At 42.8% G+C, this 14767-nt stretch overlaps 1 protein-coding gene across 1 annotated transcript in view; it reads right to left on the bottom strand.

Annotated features, from left to right (window-relative positions):
- The window catches only part of TRAPPC12 (trafficking protein particle complex 12), a 102172-nt gene that overhangs the window by 29483 nt on the left and 57922 nt on the right, over window positions 1-14767 (bottom strand). Inside the window, exon 6 of the mRNA XM_008061662.1 lies at window positions 10715-10827. Within this exon, the coding sequence (XP_008059853.1) occupies window positions 10715-10827 (113 nt within the window). The remainder of the gene's footprint in view (window positions 1-10714; window positions 10828-14767) is intronic.

Below are 14767 nucleotides of genomic sequence, written 5' to 3'. Positions count from 1 at the left end.
TGATCTATTGTAGAGATGAGGTCTCGCCAAGTTGCCTAGGCGGGTCTCGAACCCGCGGGTTCAGGCAATCTGCTCACCTCAGCCTCCCAAAGGTGCGGGATTACAGGCTGAGCCACCAAGCCCAGCTCTGTTTTTGTTTTTTTTTTAAAGAAGGATTTATTGAGGACAGAAAAGCTCCCACAGTGGGAGGGGACCCGAAGGGGTTGATGGAAATATGTTTTTAAGATAAAATCTCGTGAGCAGGTTAATGATTTTTAATGCTCTAAGGAAGGCCTCAGGTAAGATTTTATTGGCTTGTAGTGGGAAGTCACTGAGATTAAGATGGGGTGACAGGGTCTGTAGGAAGAGTCTCAAGGTGCTGCGTTCAAGAGGTCTATGGATTCAGGCATGGAGGAGGAAGCTCTGTTAGAAGGTGACTCCAGTTGGGCATCTTGGGCGTTTCTTGTGATCACACACATGCTTGCACAGCAGCTTCTATGTGCTAGGCACTGGTCTCTACAAACATCAGCTCCTTCAATACTATTGCAATCTTAGGAGTAGGTCACATAGATGGGGAGACTGAGGCATGGGGAGCCAGCACTCACACCAGGCACATCTGTGGGGTGCGTCACTCCTCTTGCACCCTTGTTGCTGGAGGCAGCTGAGGGCCTTGGATGGTGATGTAGGAGACAGAGGATGGAGACAAAGGCACATCGTAAAGTGCTTTGTGAAGAGGCAGAGGCTGTGGCTGCATGGGGCAGAGAGGCAAAAAAGGCCACACCTTGGAGCCATCTTCCTGTGCATAGCTTGGGAGTGTCCCTGGCTGGTCTTAGACGAGTCTAGAGCTCGTGAAGCTGTTGGCAAGGCACCATCAGGGCAGGTCATGCTGTAAACTCTTAGAAACCATCTATTTTACAGAAGCATGCTACATGATGGTTTTAAGCACAAATGGTATTCTGTTTAAGTTCATAAAAATAAACTCGTGAAGGAGGCAGCATCATGTCCATTTCCAGAAGCCCTTCACGTTTTCTGTACACATGGCAAAGTGGTGCAGTGACAAGAACAGAGATGTCTGGCATCAGAACACATGAGTTCAAGCTCAGGCTGACTTTAAGTCTATCTTTTCCAACTCCTATTTCTTTAGCTTCCAATTCTTCACATGCCTATATTACAAATCATAGAACGCCAATGAGAATGCACTCTAAGTATTTTGTAAACTTTAAAAGTGCTGAGTGAAGATTAACTACAAGTAAGAGTAGAAGCAACTAGAAATTTAAAAATACCTCACTCTTTCAGCTCTTCACTGTGGTTTCTCTTCCACCCTCATCCTTGTAATAAACTGTAAAAGGCTTAGATATGTGTGATTGGGGAGCAATGAAATTAATGCTGCGCTGACTGTTAAATATTAAGTGGATCTTTGAAACTTCTGGGAGCTTCTGCATCACCGATGTGTGGGGTTGCCTTGGAGGAAGGCAAAGCTGTAACTGGTACAGAGCTATGGCTGGTGGGCAGCTTCAGGCACTAAAGGTTGGAAAGAAGGCCTCTTGGAGCCCACAAGCCTCGCCCCAGTGAGCCACATGCCCAAGCTGCAGCTGTCAGGGTAAGCTGGTGCCCACACACACTACCAGGAAAGGTCTGGGCTGGCGGGTAGGGCTCTTTTCCTGAAGGGTAATAGGGGCCTGTGTGTCATGAAGTGTAACAGACCTGAATGGACCGACCAAGGCATGGTGTTTTAAAATACATCCACACATCCTTAAAAGGTGGTGTCTCTTTCCTGTACCCTTGTATGTGGGCTGGACTCAGTGACCCTCCTAACAAACTGAAGCAGTGTACAGTGACACTGTGACCTCTGAGACTAGGTCATGAAAGGCACTGTGGCTTCCTCCGCCCACCTTCTCCCTCTCTCTTTCCTTTCCTCTGTCCCTCCCTCCTTCCCTCTCTCTTTCCCCAATTTCTCTCTATCTCACCTTCTTTGCAGGAGTCAGCTGCTACATTTTGAGGACGCATAAGAAGTCCCAAGGAAAGGCCGATGAGGCCGGGAACTGGGGCCTCTCACCAACAAGCAGCAAAACTTGACAGGTGTGTGAAGGAGTAACCTGGAAGCCAATTTTTCCAGCCCCAGTTGAGCCTTCAGATGATGCAGCCGCAGTCAACATCTTGACTGCAACCTCAGGAGAGACCTTGAGCCAGAACTACCCTGAAGCTCCTCCAGATGTGAGGTCCACAGTGATAGTGAGACAAATCACTGTTTTTTTTTAAGCCACACAGTTCTGGATAGTTTGTTATGCAGCAATTGATAATAAAACACATGGTGAAATCGAAGTTTCCCAGCAACTGCTACTTAAGACTTCCCATGAGAAACAGTGTACTGAGCTTAAGGTACTGAAACAGTTTGAAGGTTTTGTTTTGTTTAAAACAGTTTGGAAATTCTGAAATGAGTTCTTCACTGGGTATCTTAGAATGCGCTTATCTCCAAAAGCTACTATAATCATGAGAAGACGCTGTATTTGCAGGGGAAGAAGAGCTGGGGAAAATAACAGAAGGAACAGCTGCGAGGCTGGAAGAGATGATTCTAGATTTGGACTGTGCTGTGTAGTGAGAAGGGGTCTGATGAGAGTTGGGCTACTGCCTGTCTCTCCACAGGGGGCAATGCAGTGGGCATGTTCTGGGTGGGATTGGGATGGACAGGCTCCACTTTCACAATGCAGACAACTTATCAATACCTGCCCACGGTAGGGAAGGGAAGACAAACTATTCAAAATAAAAAAAACTGTTTTGTCCAAAGAGAAAAGAAAATTATATGACTTGAATGAATATCCCAGCTGTCTGACTCCATATATAACCAATACCACTTGATTGCAAGCAATATCTCAAAAGGCAATTTATAACCTATTCATATTTAAAGAGATCCAAATCCACGTTCTGAATCATATGCAGTTATCTGGGAGGTGGCGAAGCAGGTGTTCCAGCTGGGTAACTGACCCTTTTGGTCTCAGGGGCCACAGTCTGTGAGAGGTCTAGAGGGAAGAGGGTACCTGTCCCTTTGGAGGACTGTCACAGGCTATGGGTGGGGGAGGATAGGTCTAGGGAGCTGGCTTTATTCCCAAGGCATCTAATATACACACTGCTGGGAAGCTGGCACTAACTCAAGAACCCGAGGACTCACTATCTAGATCCTCTTAGTCCAGAATGAAGGGTAGAGTAGGTCTCCTCCGAGAGCTTTAAATTTATTTGGAAAGTCTAGGACCCACCAATTTCCCCCCCAGTCTCCTAGGGACCTTTCAGAAAAGAGGCTCTTCAAAGTCAGAAGAGGTTTCTTGGAGCTGCTCCAAGGCACTGAAAGAATGAGTAAGTATCTGACATGTGCCAGGCACAGTATGGCATCACTTATATGCACCACTGACCTTAAGCCTCTCAGCAGCCCCAGAGTCGGTTAGTAATATTCCTCATTTGCAGACAAGGAGGCCAAGGCTGACACAGGCCGAACAGCTGGTTATGCAACCAGTGGGTCAAAGCTGGACCTGGAAATTTCCAGACTGTCAGCCTGACTCTAAAGTCACTCTCACAACCACTGCCTTTGGGACAGAGAGTGTCCTTTGGGGTCTTCACGTCTTGAAGTCTTCTTTCTATTCAGATCACAGGAGAGAATATATAACGCCGAGAAAAACAGGGCAAGGAATGCAGAATTTAAGATCTTTTTATTACATCGAAGGCCCCCTTTTCTCTGGGCTATCATGTGTGCTTCAGTGCTGGATCATCTGCTAGCTCTGTGGCCCTGTAGTTCACGTTTAATGCACTGGATCTTGTATTAGGTTGGAGTTGCTGAGTAGCATCATTGGGCATTCCTAATTCCACGTCATGGGATTTGCAGTGACGCACTTTAGAGGCTTCTGAAGGTGTGAATGTACAGCGTGAGCTTGGTCAAGACGTCCATACTGCAAACCCTGATGACAAGGATGCTCGGCTCCCTTTGGCTTCCTCCTGCTTGTACACTCTGAGCACACACAGGATTCTAGGAGTGTCAGCTTCCATGGCAAAGGGCAGACATGTGGTTTGACTGAGAGCAGCCCTCACTCAGTCTTTCCTATCTTCTCTCCACTTGCCAGTCATTACCATCTTATGTGTTAAACCACAATCAATTTGTTTTCTGCTGGAGCAGCAGAAAAGCAGGGCAGCCAGACCATCTGGGTGAGGCGAGGCGAGGCAAGGCGAGGTGGTGGTGGCACCAGGCGTTGTCAGTGTGTTGATGGCCAGCCCACCTACGCAGCTGGCCGTGCCAGTATCAGAGGCTAACGGCGGCTGGTCTCACTTACATTTCTAACTTTGCTTGCAAATAAAACAGCAAAACTGAAGATGTCCATCTGTCAGAAACCCTTTTTTAGAAAAGAAATGAACCCTTTCTGGAAACAAAGCTCTCATTACTACTTTATTAGCAACCATGAATAGAAAAGCAAGCTGTACTGCCATTATTGAATATATTTCTTCTCCAGAGCATACAAAAACCTATCATATCCTCTGCCTCCTCCAGATGAGGGTCTCTAAAGAAGCACTTCTTTGGCCAGGCACAGTGGGGTTCATGCCTGTAATTCTAACACTTTGGAAAGCCAAGGTGGGAGGGCCACATAAGCCCAGAAGTTTGAGACCAGCCTGGGCAACATAGTGAGACCTCGTCTCTATAAAAAATAAAAAAGTAGTCCCAGCTACTCAGAGGGCCGAGGGAGAAGGACAGCCTGAGGCCAGGAAGTTGAGGCTTCTGTGAGCTATGGCTGTGCCAATGCATTCCAGCCTGGGCAACAGAATGAGACACCCTACTCAAGAAAAAAAAAAGAAGAAAGAAGCATTTCATTGAACATGGGACCCTCGGCCAAGCTAAGCTAAGAAAGTTGAAGGCTTCGTAACTATAGGGAGGGATGGAGTTGAACTCAAGACTGTACAGGCACATCCAGATTAGTGACGAAGTAAACCATAAGCTAATTGGGCATCATTATGTATGGATTATATCTATTTATGCAAATAGCTTTTGGAAGTGTGTTTGGCTTTTTCCCAAATGGTCTGCAGAGCTCTCTTGGGATCTAGAAGTGGAGAAAGTCTGCAGAGCATGTGAGAGGAGCAGGATCAGAGGAGGGAGACATCTGCTGCGTCTGATGGTGATGGCCATTAATTTTTCCAAGCCATGGCAGCATGGAAATTTATTTTAAATCATGTTTTTTTTTTAATCAACATGATTACATTTGCATCGAACATTTACTAATTCACTAAATGGCTTGAACCCAATTAATAAAACCAGTACTCTGACTACTTTCAAAGATCATAAGTGATGCCCTGCTAAAAGTGGACCCCTTATCAAAATTCACAACATCGCTCCAATCTAATATTCACAAGCAGAACACACAGACTCTAAATATTCTTTGGTGAACCGTCTCTATTGGAAAGGCCTGCATCTTCTGAGCAAGGGACTGGTTTATGGGCACCAAAGATTCTGTAACTGGTCACAGTTCCTGCTCTGCTTTGGTAACCGGGAACCTCGTTACCCAAGTTGCTTTTGGCACAGCCTTTACTTCACCAGCTGTACCAGAGGCTTAATTTTCTTTTCTCTTTGCCCCATGGTCCTCATTTAATTTCTTTCAATAGCAACAAGTCTTCTTTGATTGTGTAAGACTTAGAAGGGAATTAAAATGCTTTTTAAATACATCATCCAGACTACTAACATACTGGCACATTTTTCCTCCAATGAACATTATGTATTTGATCAAGGTTATACTGTAATTGTAATTCTGTAGCCTGGCTTTGGAAATTCATATTATATCATGAACATTTCCCCACGTGGAGACCGTGTCACACTTGACAGCCTGTGTTGTGACCAGGCTCTTCTGCTACTATTTCGGCTGGAGCTACCACATCTTGAAGCGTGCGACCCTGGCTTGTGAGTGGCAGAGTGGAAACGATGGGGACGGCTGTGTCTCAGCCTCTCCCCTGAAAGTTGGGCACCCAGCTCAACACTGCACAAGGCAGCGCTGTCGTCTGGTCTGCGCCACTGGTGCAGGCGCCATGCTTCCGGTCTGCCCAGACGCCCAAGCACCCTCTGCACCTTGCTTTGCTGTCACCTAGGGCTGCTTCTTTTCATGTAGAAAATCCATGCTGGGAGTTGAACCTGAGAAGGCTCGACTTCTGCTGGAGTGGCAATTATCAGACAGCAGGGTTCCAAATACATCTGTGCAAATGGCAGTACGTTCATTTTCTGAGCAACCTGAACTGTCTGAGCTGACTTGATTGCTATAGGAGGAAAACCTTTCACTGTCCTCATTTGGTTCTTGCTCTGTTATTTACTCCCTTCGGAAGCATTTGATTCTACAATCATTCCTGACCTCCAGCCTGGAAAAACTACTTTGAAGAACAACAACAGATGCCATAAAGCAATGAAAACAAAGGGGACAGAGAGTTCTTTGGAGAATATAAACCAAATAACTATTTGCCTTCTTTCTGGAAACAATGATTCCAGTTTAGTGGAATGTTCTTGAGTGAAGCAACCCAGATCAATGTCAAGGCTCCTGGTCAGCCAACGGCCACCGAATGCAGCCCCAGCACTGGCCTCCTGCAGACTAGAGAGAAGTGGTTATCCAGGACTTGAGAGCTTGGTCTGGGAGTGGTCCAGCTCAGGAACAGCAGCTGGAAATTGTCAGGCAAAACTGCACTGGTGATGGCTTCCCTAAGCAGCTTCCCTAAGCAGCCTGAGTGTGTAGAGGGTATGGAGTCTGACGCTGTCATCTCTGGGCTTAGTCCCAGAGGAGCAGACCGAGGAAGGTAAACTGAGAGAGAAGGAGCTTATGGGAAACAATACCAAAAGAATTGATATCAACATTCTTGACTCATTTCTTCTCATTCTGTTTGAGTCTTCTCATCCATTCGAAGAGTCCACAGTTCGCTGTGCCTGCTAAGACCAGATTTTGGCAGAAGCAAGTGCGGTAGAGAGTTACTAAAATTCCTGGTACTGTCAAAGTAATACAGGAGACCAGATTTTAGAACCACAGCTTTGCAAGGCACTGAGGAAGACACTATATTTGGGGGAGACGAAATATGACATCTTGATGGTTTAATTTCACAGAGCACTGCAGAGTGGTGGTCAAGGACAAGATTTTTGGAGCCATGTGGCCTGGCCTGACCCAGCCTCACCACCCCGTAAGTGTAGCAGCCTGGGGACATTTAACCTCTCTGAGGCTCATTTGGTCTGGGAACTGAGAATGATAAAACCACATCATGCAGCTGTTATGAGCATTGATGGAGGTAATCAATGTAGCCCTTTCAGCACAGCACCTGTTACAGGGCAGGCACCTTATATGTGTTGAATTGGGCATCACCACATGACCACATCTCAGTGCCAGAACATACAGAGGCGTGTCAAGAGCAGAGCCCCATGTTGTGTGGTTTGGGACAGGAGTAGTGGGTGTGCTAAACAATACAGCAAAGAGCACAGTCCATACAGAGAAAGGTCTTGTTAACATGGCCTTAGTGTCAAAACTTTATAAACGTTTTCCTTGAGCTGCAAACAACTCAGAAAACCAGAATGTCCATGTTGGACAGAACCCTGGAGATTCTTCAGTCTAACCCTCACCTTATTCATGAGTGGAGAGCAGAGGGGATCAAAGGCCACATAAAGGGTCAGGCGATGCCTCTCACTGTAAGTCACCAAATCAACACTGTCACAGTACTGGCATGCTGGCTTGTGGTATTTTTAGATTTTGTACTTCTAGATTTTGTAGATTCTAGCATGAACACACACTTTCCATTTTTAAATTCTGAATGACCATGATGTATTGGTGGATGGTTGCCAATAAAAAAGGACTGGGTGAAAAAAGTGTCATCTACTACACTGTAAATTCACAAGGCTGGGGGTGTGTACTCTGTTCAGCTTTGAACTGCTTGCTAACAAGTAGTACACAGTAGGTGCTCAATGGACGTCTGTTGCATGAACAAAAGAATATGCTCAAATAGAGCTTTTCTGAGTTAACAGTTGTGGGACTGACAAGCCACTCCATTCCCAAAGTGCCGAGTTATTGTCATCTAGATGAAAATAACTTTAATAACACTGGACCAGTCATAGGAAGGTCAAGAATGCCTCAAATGCTGCCAGCGGCCCCTGAGGGACAAGGAAGTGAGAAAGGAAGTTCCAGACTATATTTGTCATTTTGCAGGGGTGACGGTGAGAAAACGTACAGTTGACTGTGTGATCACACTCTGGGCCTTCCCCTTCTCTTTCTTTAGCCATCAATCAGTTCTGCCTCAGTGGGGTTCTCTCTTCTGAGGTGGGATCAAATTTTAAGACAGCACATAAAGGAACATAGAAATTATATAGTGAAATTAAGCATGAAAATCCTTTAGGGTGAAGACCAACACACCATCTCTTCATGAGTCTAAAGGCTTGTTTTCCTTCAAGATTAGAACAAACTGCCATTTCTTCAATTAAGCACCACAAGAAACACTGGCTTGTATTGGGTCACACCACAGAAAAAAAACTTATCTTTAAATATCAGGGTTATATGAAGTGTGGTGATATAATCACATTATGAGGCACAGATGGGATCTCAGACCAACTGAGGAAATGAGATATACAATTCCTACTCATCGACAGTGGGCCCCTACACTCTTTATATATTCCATCTCCCTCATGCTTCCTCTTGCCCAAGGTCAAGTCAGTCCAAGAGTAACCATCTTATGATGACTGCATCAATCCTCTGGTTTCTCTACCAACCCCCAAGTTTAGCTGTCAATTGCCATCATGTGGAAGCATGTCCCTCCCAACAAAAGTCTGGGGAGGAGCCCAGCCCAACAGAGCCCACCTCTAGGCATCTGTCAGTGGGAAAAGGTATTTCACACATTCATCACAGGGTCTTCTGAGTAATGTCAATCCACCATAGAACATGGCGATACTTTTCTTCCTTGGATAAAGCAGAAATGGTGGTGCAGGATAGAAGAGGAGAAAGACTGTCAGTCTTTCTCACTTCAAATGAGACACATTACAGTGATGAAGGCAGGCAGGTGACTAAGAGCAGGGACACTAGAGCCAGACAGCTTGGGTTCCAATCATGTGACCCCAGACAAGTTAGCTAACCTCTCTGTGCCTCAGTTTCCCTATCTGTGAATTGGGACAGTAACACCTGCTTCAAAGGGTTATTATAATGATGAAATGAGTTAATATTTGAAACATGCTTAGGAACAGTGGCTGACTACAACGATGTGCCATACCTGTCAGGTACAGTAAGTGCAGGTACCTGGAGCAGCAGGTATGGGAAGACCCGGGTCTCCACTCTATTGACCGCTGCCCACTGATGATGCCGAATAGGTCCTCTGATTGCTATACAGTAGTATGCATCAGGAGCTTAATACTGAATGTAGAAAATACTTCAGGACCAGGAAAACTGACTTGCAAAACTATTTCAACTGACTTGACTTTCCTACTCTCAAAACACCCTGTAACTCAGAATCTTCTATCGCAAAATCTGTAAAAATTTCCCACAATGTGATATGGAGGTTAATGAAAAATTCATCTGTGTACAGTTTAGAAAGTCACTGATTTAGAATTTCTCAATTTCAAGTTATATCATTCCTATTTCTGAAAATAAATATATTTTAACTGTTTTACAATTCAAGAAAAGAGTTACAGTGTAAGTTGGCAACATGGTTTCCACATCGACTGATCAGTACATAAGAGAGGAAACAGTTTTTCTTTTATCTTTAAGTTATGGCATAAAAAATGGAAGTGGCTCCAAAGCCCAAGGGGAACAGAGTGCCTAGAAACACCTGCTCGTGCTCTGGTGAGGGTCCTCTTCTGCCACTTATGACTTCCTAGGGATACTGACCACACCACCATCTTGGGACTCCATTAAACTTCCGACAGAATAGTTAGAGATGGAAAAGAGGAACTGGACCCATTTTTTTCCAAAAATTGTAATATGCTGCTGCTCCTCATAACTACAAGTTGTTGTAGTTTTCAAAGCACTTCCACAAACCTTATTTCTCTTAACCTGCACAGAATACTGTGAGGCAGGTAGAAAGGCAGCATTACTCTTAACCTGAGACAAAGAATCCAAGAAAGTGTGATGTCCACAGCCTGTACATAGCAAAGATGCTAAATCCCAAATTTCTTCCTAATGCTACTTAATGCAATAATTTCATCTTCTGTGGATGTGATATTTGATGCTTTCCACATAATTGTGACTTTACAACCAAGAATGATTCAGAACGCACCCTGAACCTCATATGCCTTTAAGGTCAGTTGTCATTATACAGTATATTTGCTTTAATTCTGGGAAATTTTAAGCCATCAGCTCTTTCCATATTGCTCCAGTGCCTCTGTTTACACGGAGCAGGTGCACATGAGTACTTGGGGAAGCATGGGTGGTACAGCACACAGAAGTGCTGTAGCCAGCAGTCTGGGCACCTGGTATGTGATTCCCACACAGGGAAAGCATTTCTGTTTTTCTCTACTGATAGTACCAAGGAATAAGGACTTCAGGACTGAGGCTCTGCCAGAAACCACCCACCACCTCTGAAAAAGACTTCAAAGGAGCAATGACCACCACGGTCATACAAACTGGGTCACCTTGCCTTCCAAAGGTAGAAGTGGTAATGGTGTTGCTGGGTGGGATGGGCAGGAGGAGACATGGAGCATGTCCTGTGAGGAGGGGGTCTGGGGGTGTACTCTCCAATGAGAAGGAGAAGAACAACAGCGTGACCCTACCTTGCTGCAGATGGTTTTTACCCCGTGCAGTCTATCCAGTGACTCCTGTGGATTCCCCAGATACTGCTGAAGCTCTGCATGTAAGATGCGCATGGAGAAGGGGACCATGGAGCCTGGAATCAAGTCAGAGTTGAGTTAGTTTGTGAGCATGCTTGCAACTTGGTACACCTGAAACAAAGCATCTGCAGGTGTCCTACCAGAAGTGAAGACAGACCCCTTTATTTCTTGGAGAAGTATTCAGTGGTGTCAGCTATGAAATAAATGCTGGTTTTCTCCATGAAGCTCCATCTACATACGTCTAGATAATTATCAGAGGAGACAGGCGGATGCCACCACTAATTCCACAGCTACACTGCAACAGGCAGACATTACCACAAAATGAACAAAATAGCAGAGACGAAATCCTCCTCCAATAAAAGAAAAAAAAAAAAAAAACCCCAGCATTCAGATATTCCTTAGTATTTCTTTAGTACAGCAAGTTCAAGTAGAAGAGTGTATAGGCTGGGTTCCCCAGAAGGAGACCCTGAAGGGAGAACCTGTAAGCAAGTTACTGGTTCCAGAACTGCTCCCAGAGAAACCAGCAAGAGGGTGGATAAGCAGAGCAGGGGTGCATTTCAGGCCCAGGACCTGCGGATGGACCTCCCACTAGATTCTGTGCTGGGAGCCTAAGTTCTACCTCTAAGTTGTTCCAACGGGAGGCAAGGGAGCTGGACTTGAAAACACTATCATCCATGGCGGCCCTGGCACTGTGAGTGTGCTGAGGAGGAAGAGGAAAAAGCACAAAAGAGACAGACCGCATGTGGTTGCATCTTCTCTCAAGATAAGGAAAGCTTTTTGTTAATAGTATGCTCTCTACTAACACGAATTGGAATTTGATCTGTAGTATATACACTAAATCCATAAAAGCCATCAAAATAACCAAGTAGCCTGCATGGATTATAAGTGAGATAAAGAATATGGAAATTCCAACAGACGGCAATCACACAGATTCAATAAAGCAGTTGAGTTGTTAGTATTCAGATCTGAATATATAATTTGGAAGATGGGGAGAAAAGCTGTGTGACTTCTGTAAGCCACCTGGAAAGGTGGTGGAGTTAACTGCACCTCACTCTGATAACTGCTCATGGGCCTGGGGGCATTTCTGCATTTCAGAGGACATATGAAAATATTTTAAACTAAATGACAATAGAAATACAACCTAACAAAATTTGTGGGATCCAGCAAAAGCAATGTCAAGAGGACATTTTTTAGTGGTGATAATATATACTTGAAAATAAAGACCTAAAATCAACAGTCTATAAAAAATGGAGCAGAAATCAATAAAACTGAAAACAGGAAATCAATAGATTAAAAAGAAATCAACAAAAACAAAAGCTTATACTCTTTGATAAACTCAATAAAATTGACAGACCTCTCCCGAAACTAACCAAGAAAAGAGAAGACATAAACTATGAAGATCAGAAATGAAAGTGGGATCATGACTACTGACCCTATGGACATAAAAAGAATAATAAAAGAATATTATAAATATAGCTCTTTGTCTACAAATTTGGTAACCTAGATGGAAAAAAAAAGTTTTTCAAAAGGAAAAGCAACAGCTCCAGATGGTTTTACTAGAGAATTCTACCAAATATTTATGGAAAAAAAGGGTACAAATTCCCTACAATTTCTTCCAGAAAATAGAGGCAGAGGAACATTTCTAACTTATTTTATGAGGCTAACATTTCCGTAATATGAAAACCATATAGAGATACTAAAAGAAAACTGTAAACCAGTATGTCTCATGAACATAAATCCTTAAAAAAATTAGCAAATTGAATCTAACAGAATTGAATTCAACAAAAAATTAGCAATCAAATCCAACAATGTATACAAGGAATTATACAATGACAAAGTGGAATTTATTCCAGATACGCAAAGGTGGTCCAATATTCAAAAATCAATTAACATAATCAATCACATCAAAAAGGCTAAAAAGAACAAAAATCATATCAATAAACATAAAAAAGCCTTTGACAAAATCCAACACCCACTCACAATAAAAACCCTCAACAAACTAGGAATAGAGGGAAACTTCTTTCAACTTGATAAAGAACGTCTATGAAAGAAGTGCAGCTAACAATATATTTAATAGTGAGAAACTAGATGATTTCCCCAAAGATTATGAATAAAGCAAGAATACGCCTCACCACTCCTATTGAATATCATACTAGCTAATGCAATAAGACAAAAAAAGAAAACCAAATGGTGAACAGATTAGAAAGGGAAAAAATAAAATTGTCTTTGTTCACAAATGACATAATTACCTAGGAAGAAAAATCTGAAACAATTGACAAAAAAACTCCTAAACTAATAAGTTTAAGGTTGCAGGATACAAAATTAACATGCAAAATTCAACTGGTTTCCTAAATACAAGTAATAAACAATTAGAATTTGAAATAAAAACACAATACCATTTATATTAGCACCAAAGTAAATTAAATAGTTACATGTAAATCTGACAAAATAAGCACAAGATCTGTATGAAGAAAACATAAAACTCTGATGAAAAGCAACAAAGATCTAAAAAATGAAGAGCTACTCCATGTTCATATGTAGGAAGACTCAATATTGCTAAGAGAGGTTAGTTCTTTACAACTTTATCTATAAATTCAATGCAATTCCATCAAAATTCCAGCGAATTATTTGGTTATCAACAAAATGATTCTAAAGTTAATATGGAGAGGGCAAGCTGGGTGCTGTGGCTCACCCAAAGTGTAATCCCAGCACTTGGGGAGACAGAGGCAAGAGGAGTGTCTCAGCCTAGGGGTTTGAGACCAGCATGGGCAACTTGGTGAGACCTTGTCTCTAGAATAAATAAAAAAATTAGCTGGGCATGGTGGCACATGCTTGTAGTCCCAGCTACTTGGAAGGCTGAAGTGGAAGGATTGCCTGAGCCTAGCAAGTCAAGGCTGTGGTGGCTGTGAGAATGTTACTGCACTCCAGTCCGGGCAAGAGAGACTCTGACTCAAAAAAAAAAGGAGACGTTAAAAGATCCAGGATATCCAACTCAATAATGAAAAGAATAAAGCTGAAAGACTGACACGACCCTACTTCAAGACCCACTTTAAAGCCATTATAATAAAAACTGTGTGGTATTGACACAAAAACAAAAAATAAAACAGAAACAAATAAACCAATGGAACAGAATAGAGATGAAAAATAGATCCTCACAAATAGAGTCAGCTCGTCTCTGACAAAGGAGCAAAGGTAATAAAATGGAGAAAGAACAGTTTCTCAACAAATGGTGCTTGGACAACTGGACATTCACATAGAAAAAAATGAATCTAGAGACACAGACCTTACATATTTCACAAAAATTAACTCAAAATGGATAACAGACCTAAATGTAAAATGCAAACACTATAAAACTTCTAGAGCAGAAAATAGAAAATTTAGGTGACTTGAGATTGGTGATGACTTTTTAGATATAATATCAACACCATAATCCACAAGAGAAAAAAAATTGAGAAGATGAACTTCACTAAAATTAAGAACTTATACTTTGTGAAAGACACTACTAAGAACAGAGATAAGTTACAGATAGGAAGAAAATATTTGTAAAACATATCTGATAAAGGACTGTATCAACATATACAAATAATTTTAAAAATATCAACAAGAAGTCAAGCCATTTAATAAATGGGCAACAGATCCAAACAGATGCCTTATCAACGAAGATTTATAAATGACAAGCATATGAAAAGATAGTCAACATCATATATCATTAGAGAAGTGCAATACCATGAGATAACACTACATATCTATTAGAATACCTAAAAATCCCAAACTGACAATACTAAATGCTGGTGAGGCTGTGGACCAACAGGAACTCTCATTCATTGCTGATGAGAATGCAAAATGGTATGAGAATTTTGGAAGACACTTGGCAGATACTAACAAAGCTAAACATTCTTTACCTTAAGATCCAGCAGTCAAGCCGGGCTTGGTGGCTCAGCCTGTAATCCCGCGCCTTTGGGAGGCTGAGGTGAGTGGATTGCCTGAGCCTGTGGG

This window comes from Carlito syrichta, unplaced genomic scaffold (genome assembly GCF_000164805.1).
Source record: "Carlito syrichta isolate Samal-C Ts95f unplaced genomic scaffold, Tarsius_syrichta-2.0.1 Scaffold305409, whole genome shotgun sequence".
NCBI classification, from domain to species: Eukaryota; Metazoa; Chordata; class Mammalia; order Primates; family Tarsiidae; genus Carlito; species Carlito syrichta.
This window is presented reverse-complemented; position numbering and strand designations above follow the sequence as displayed.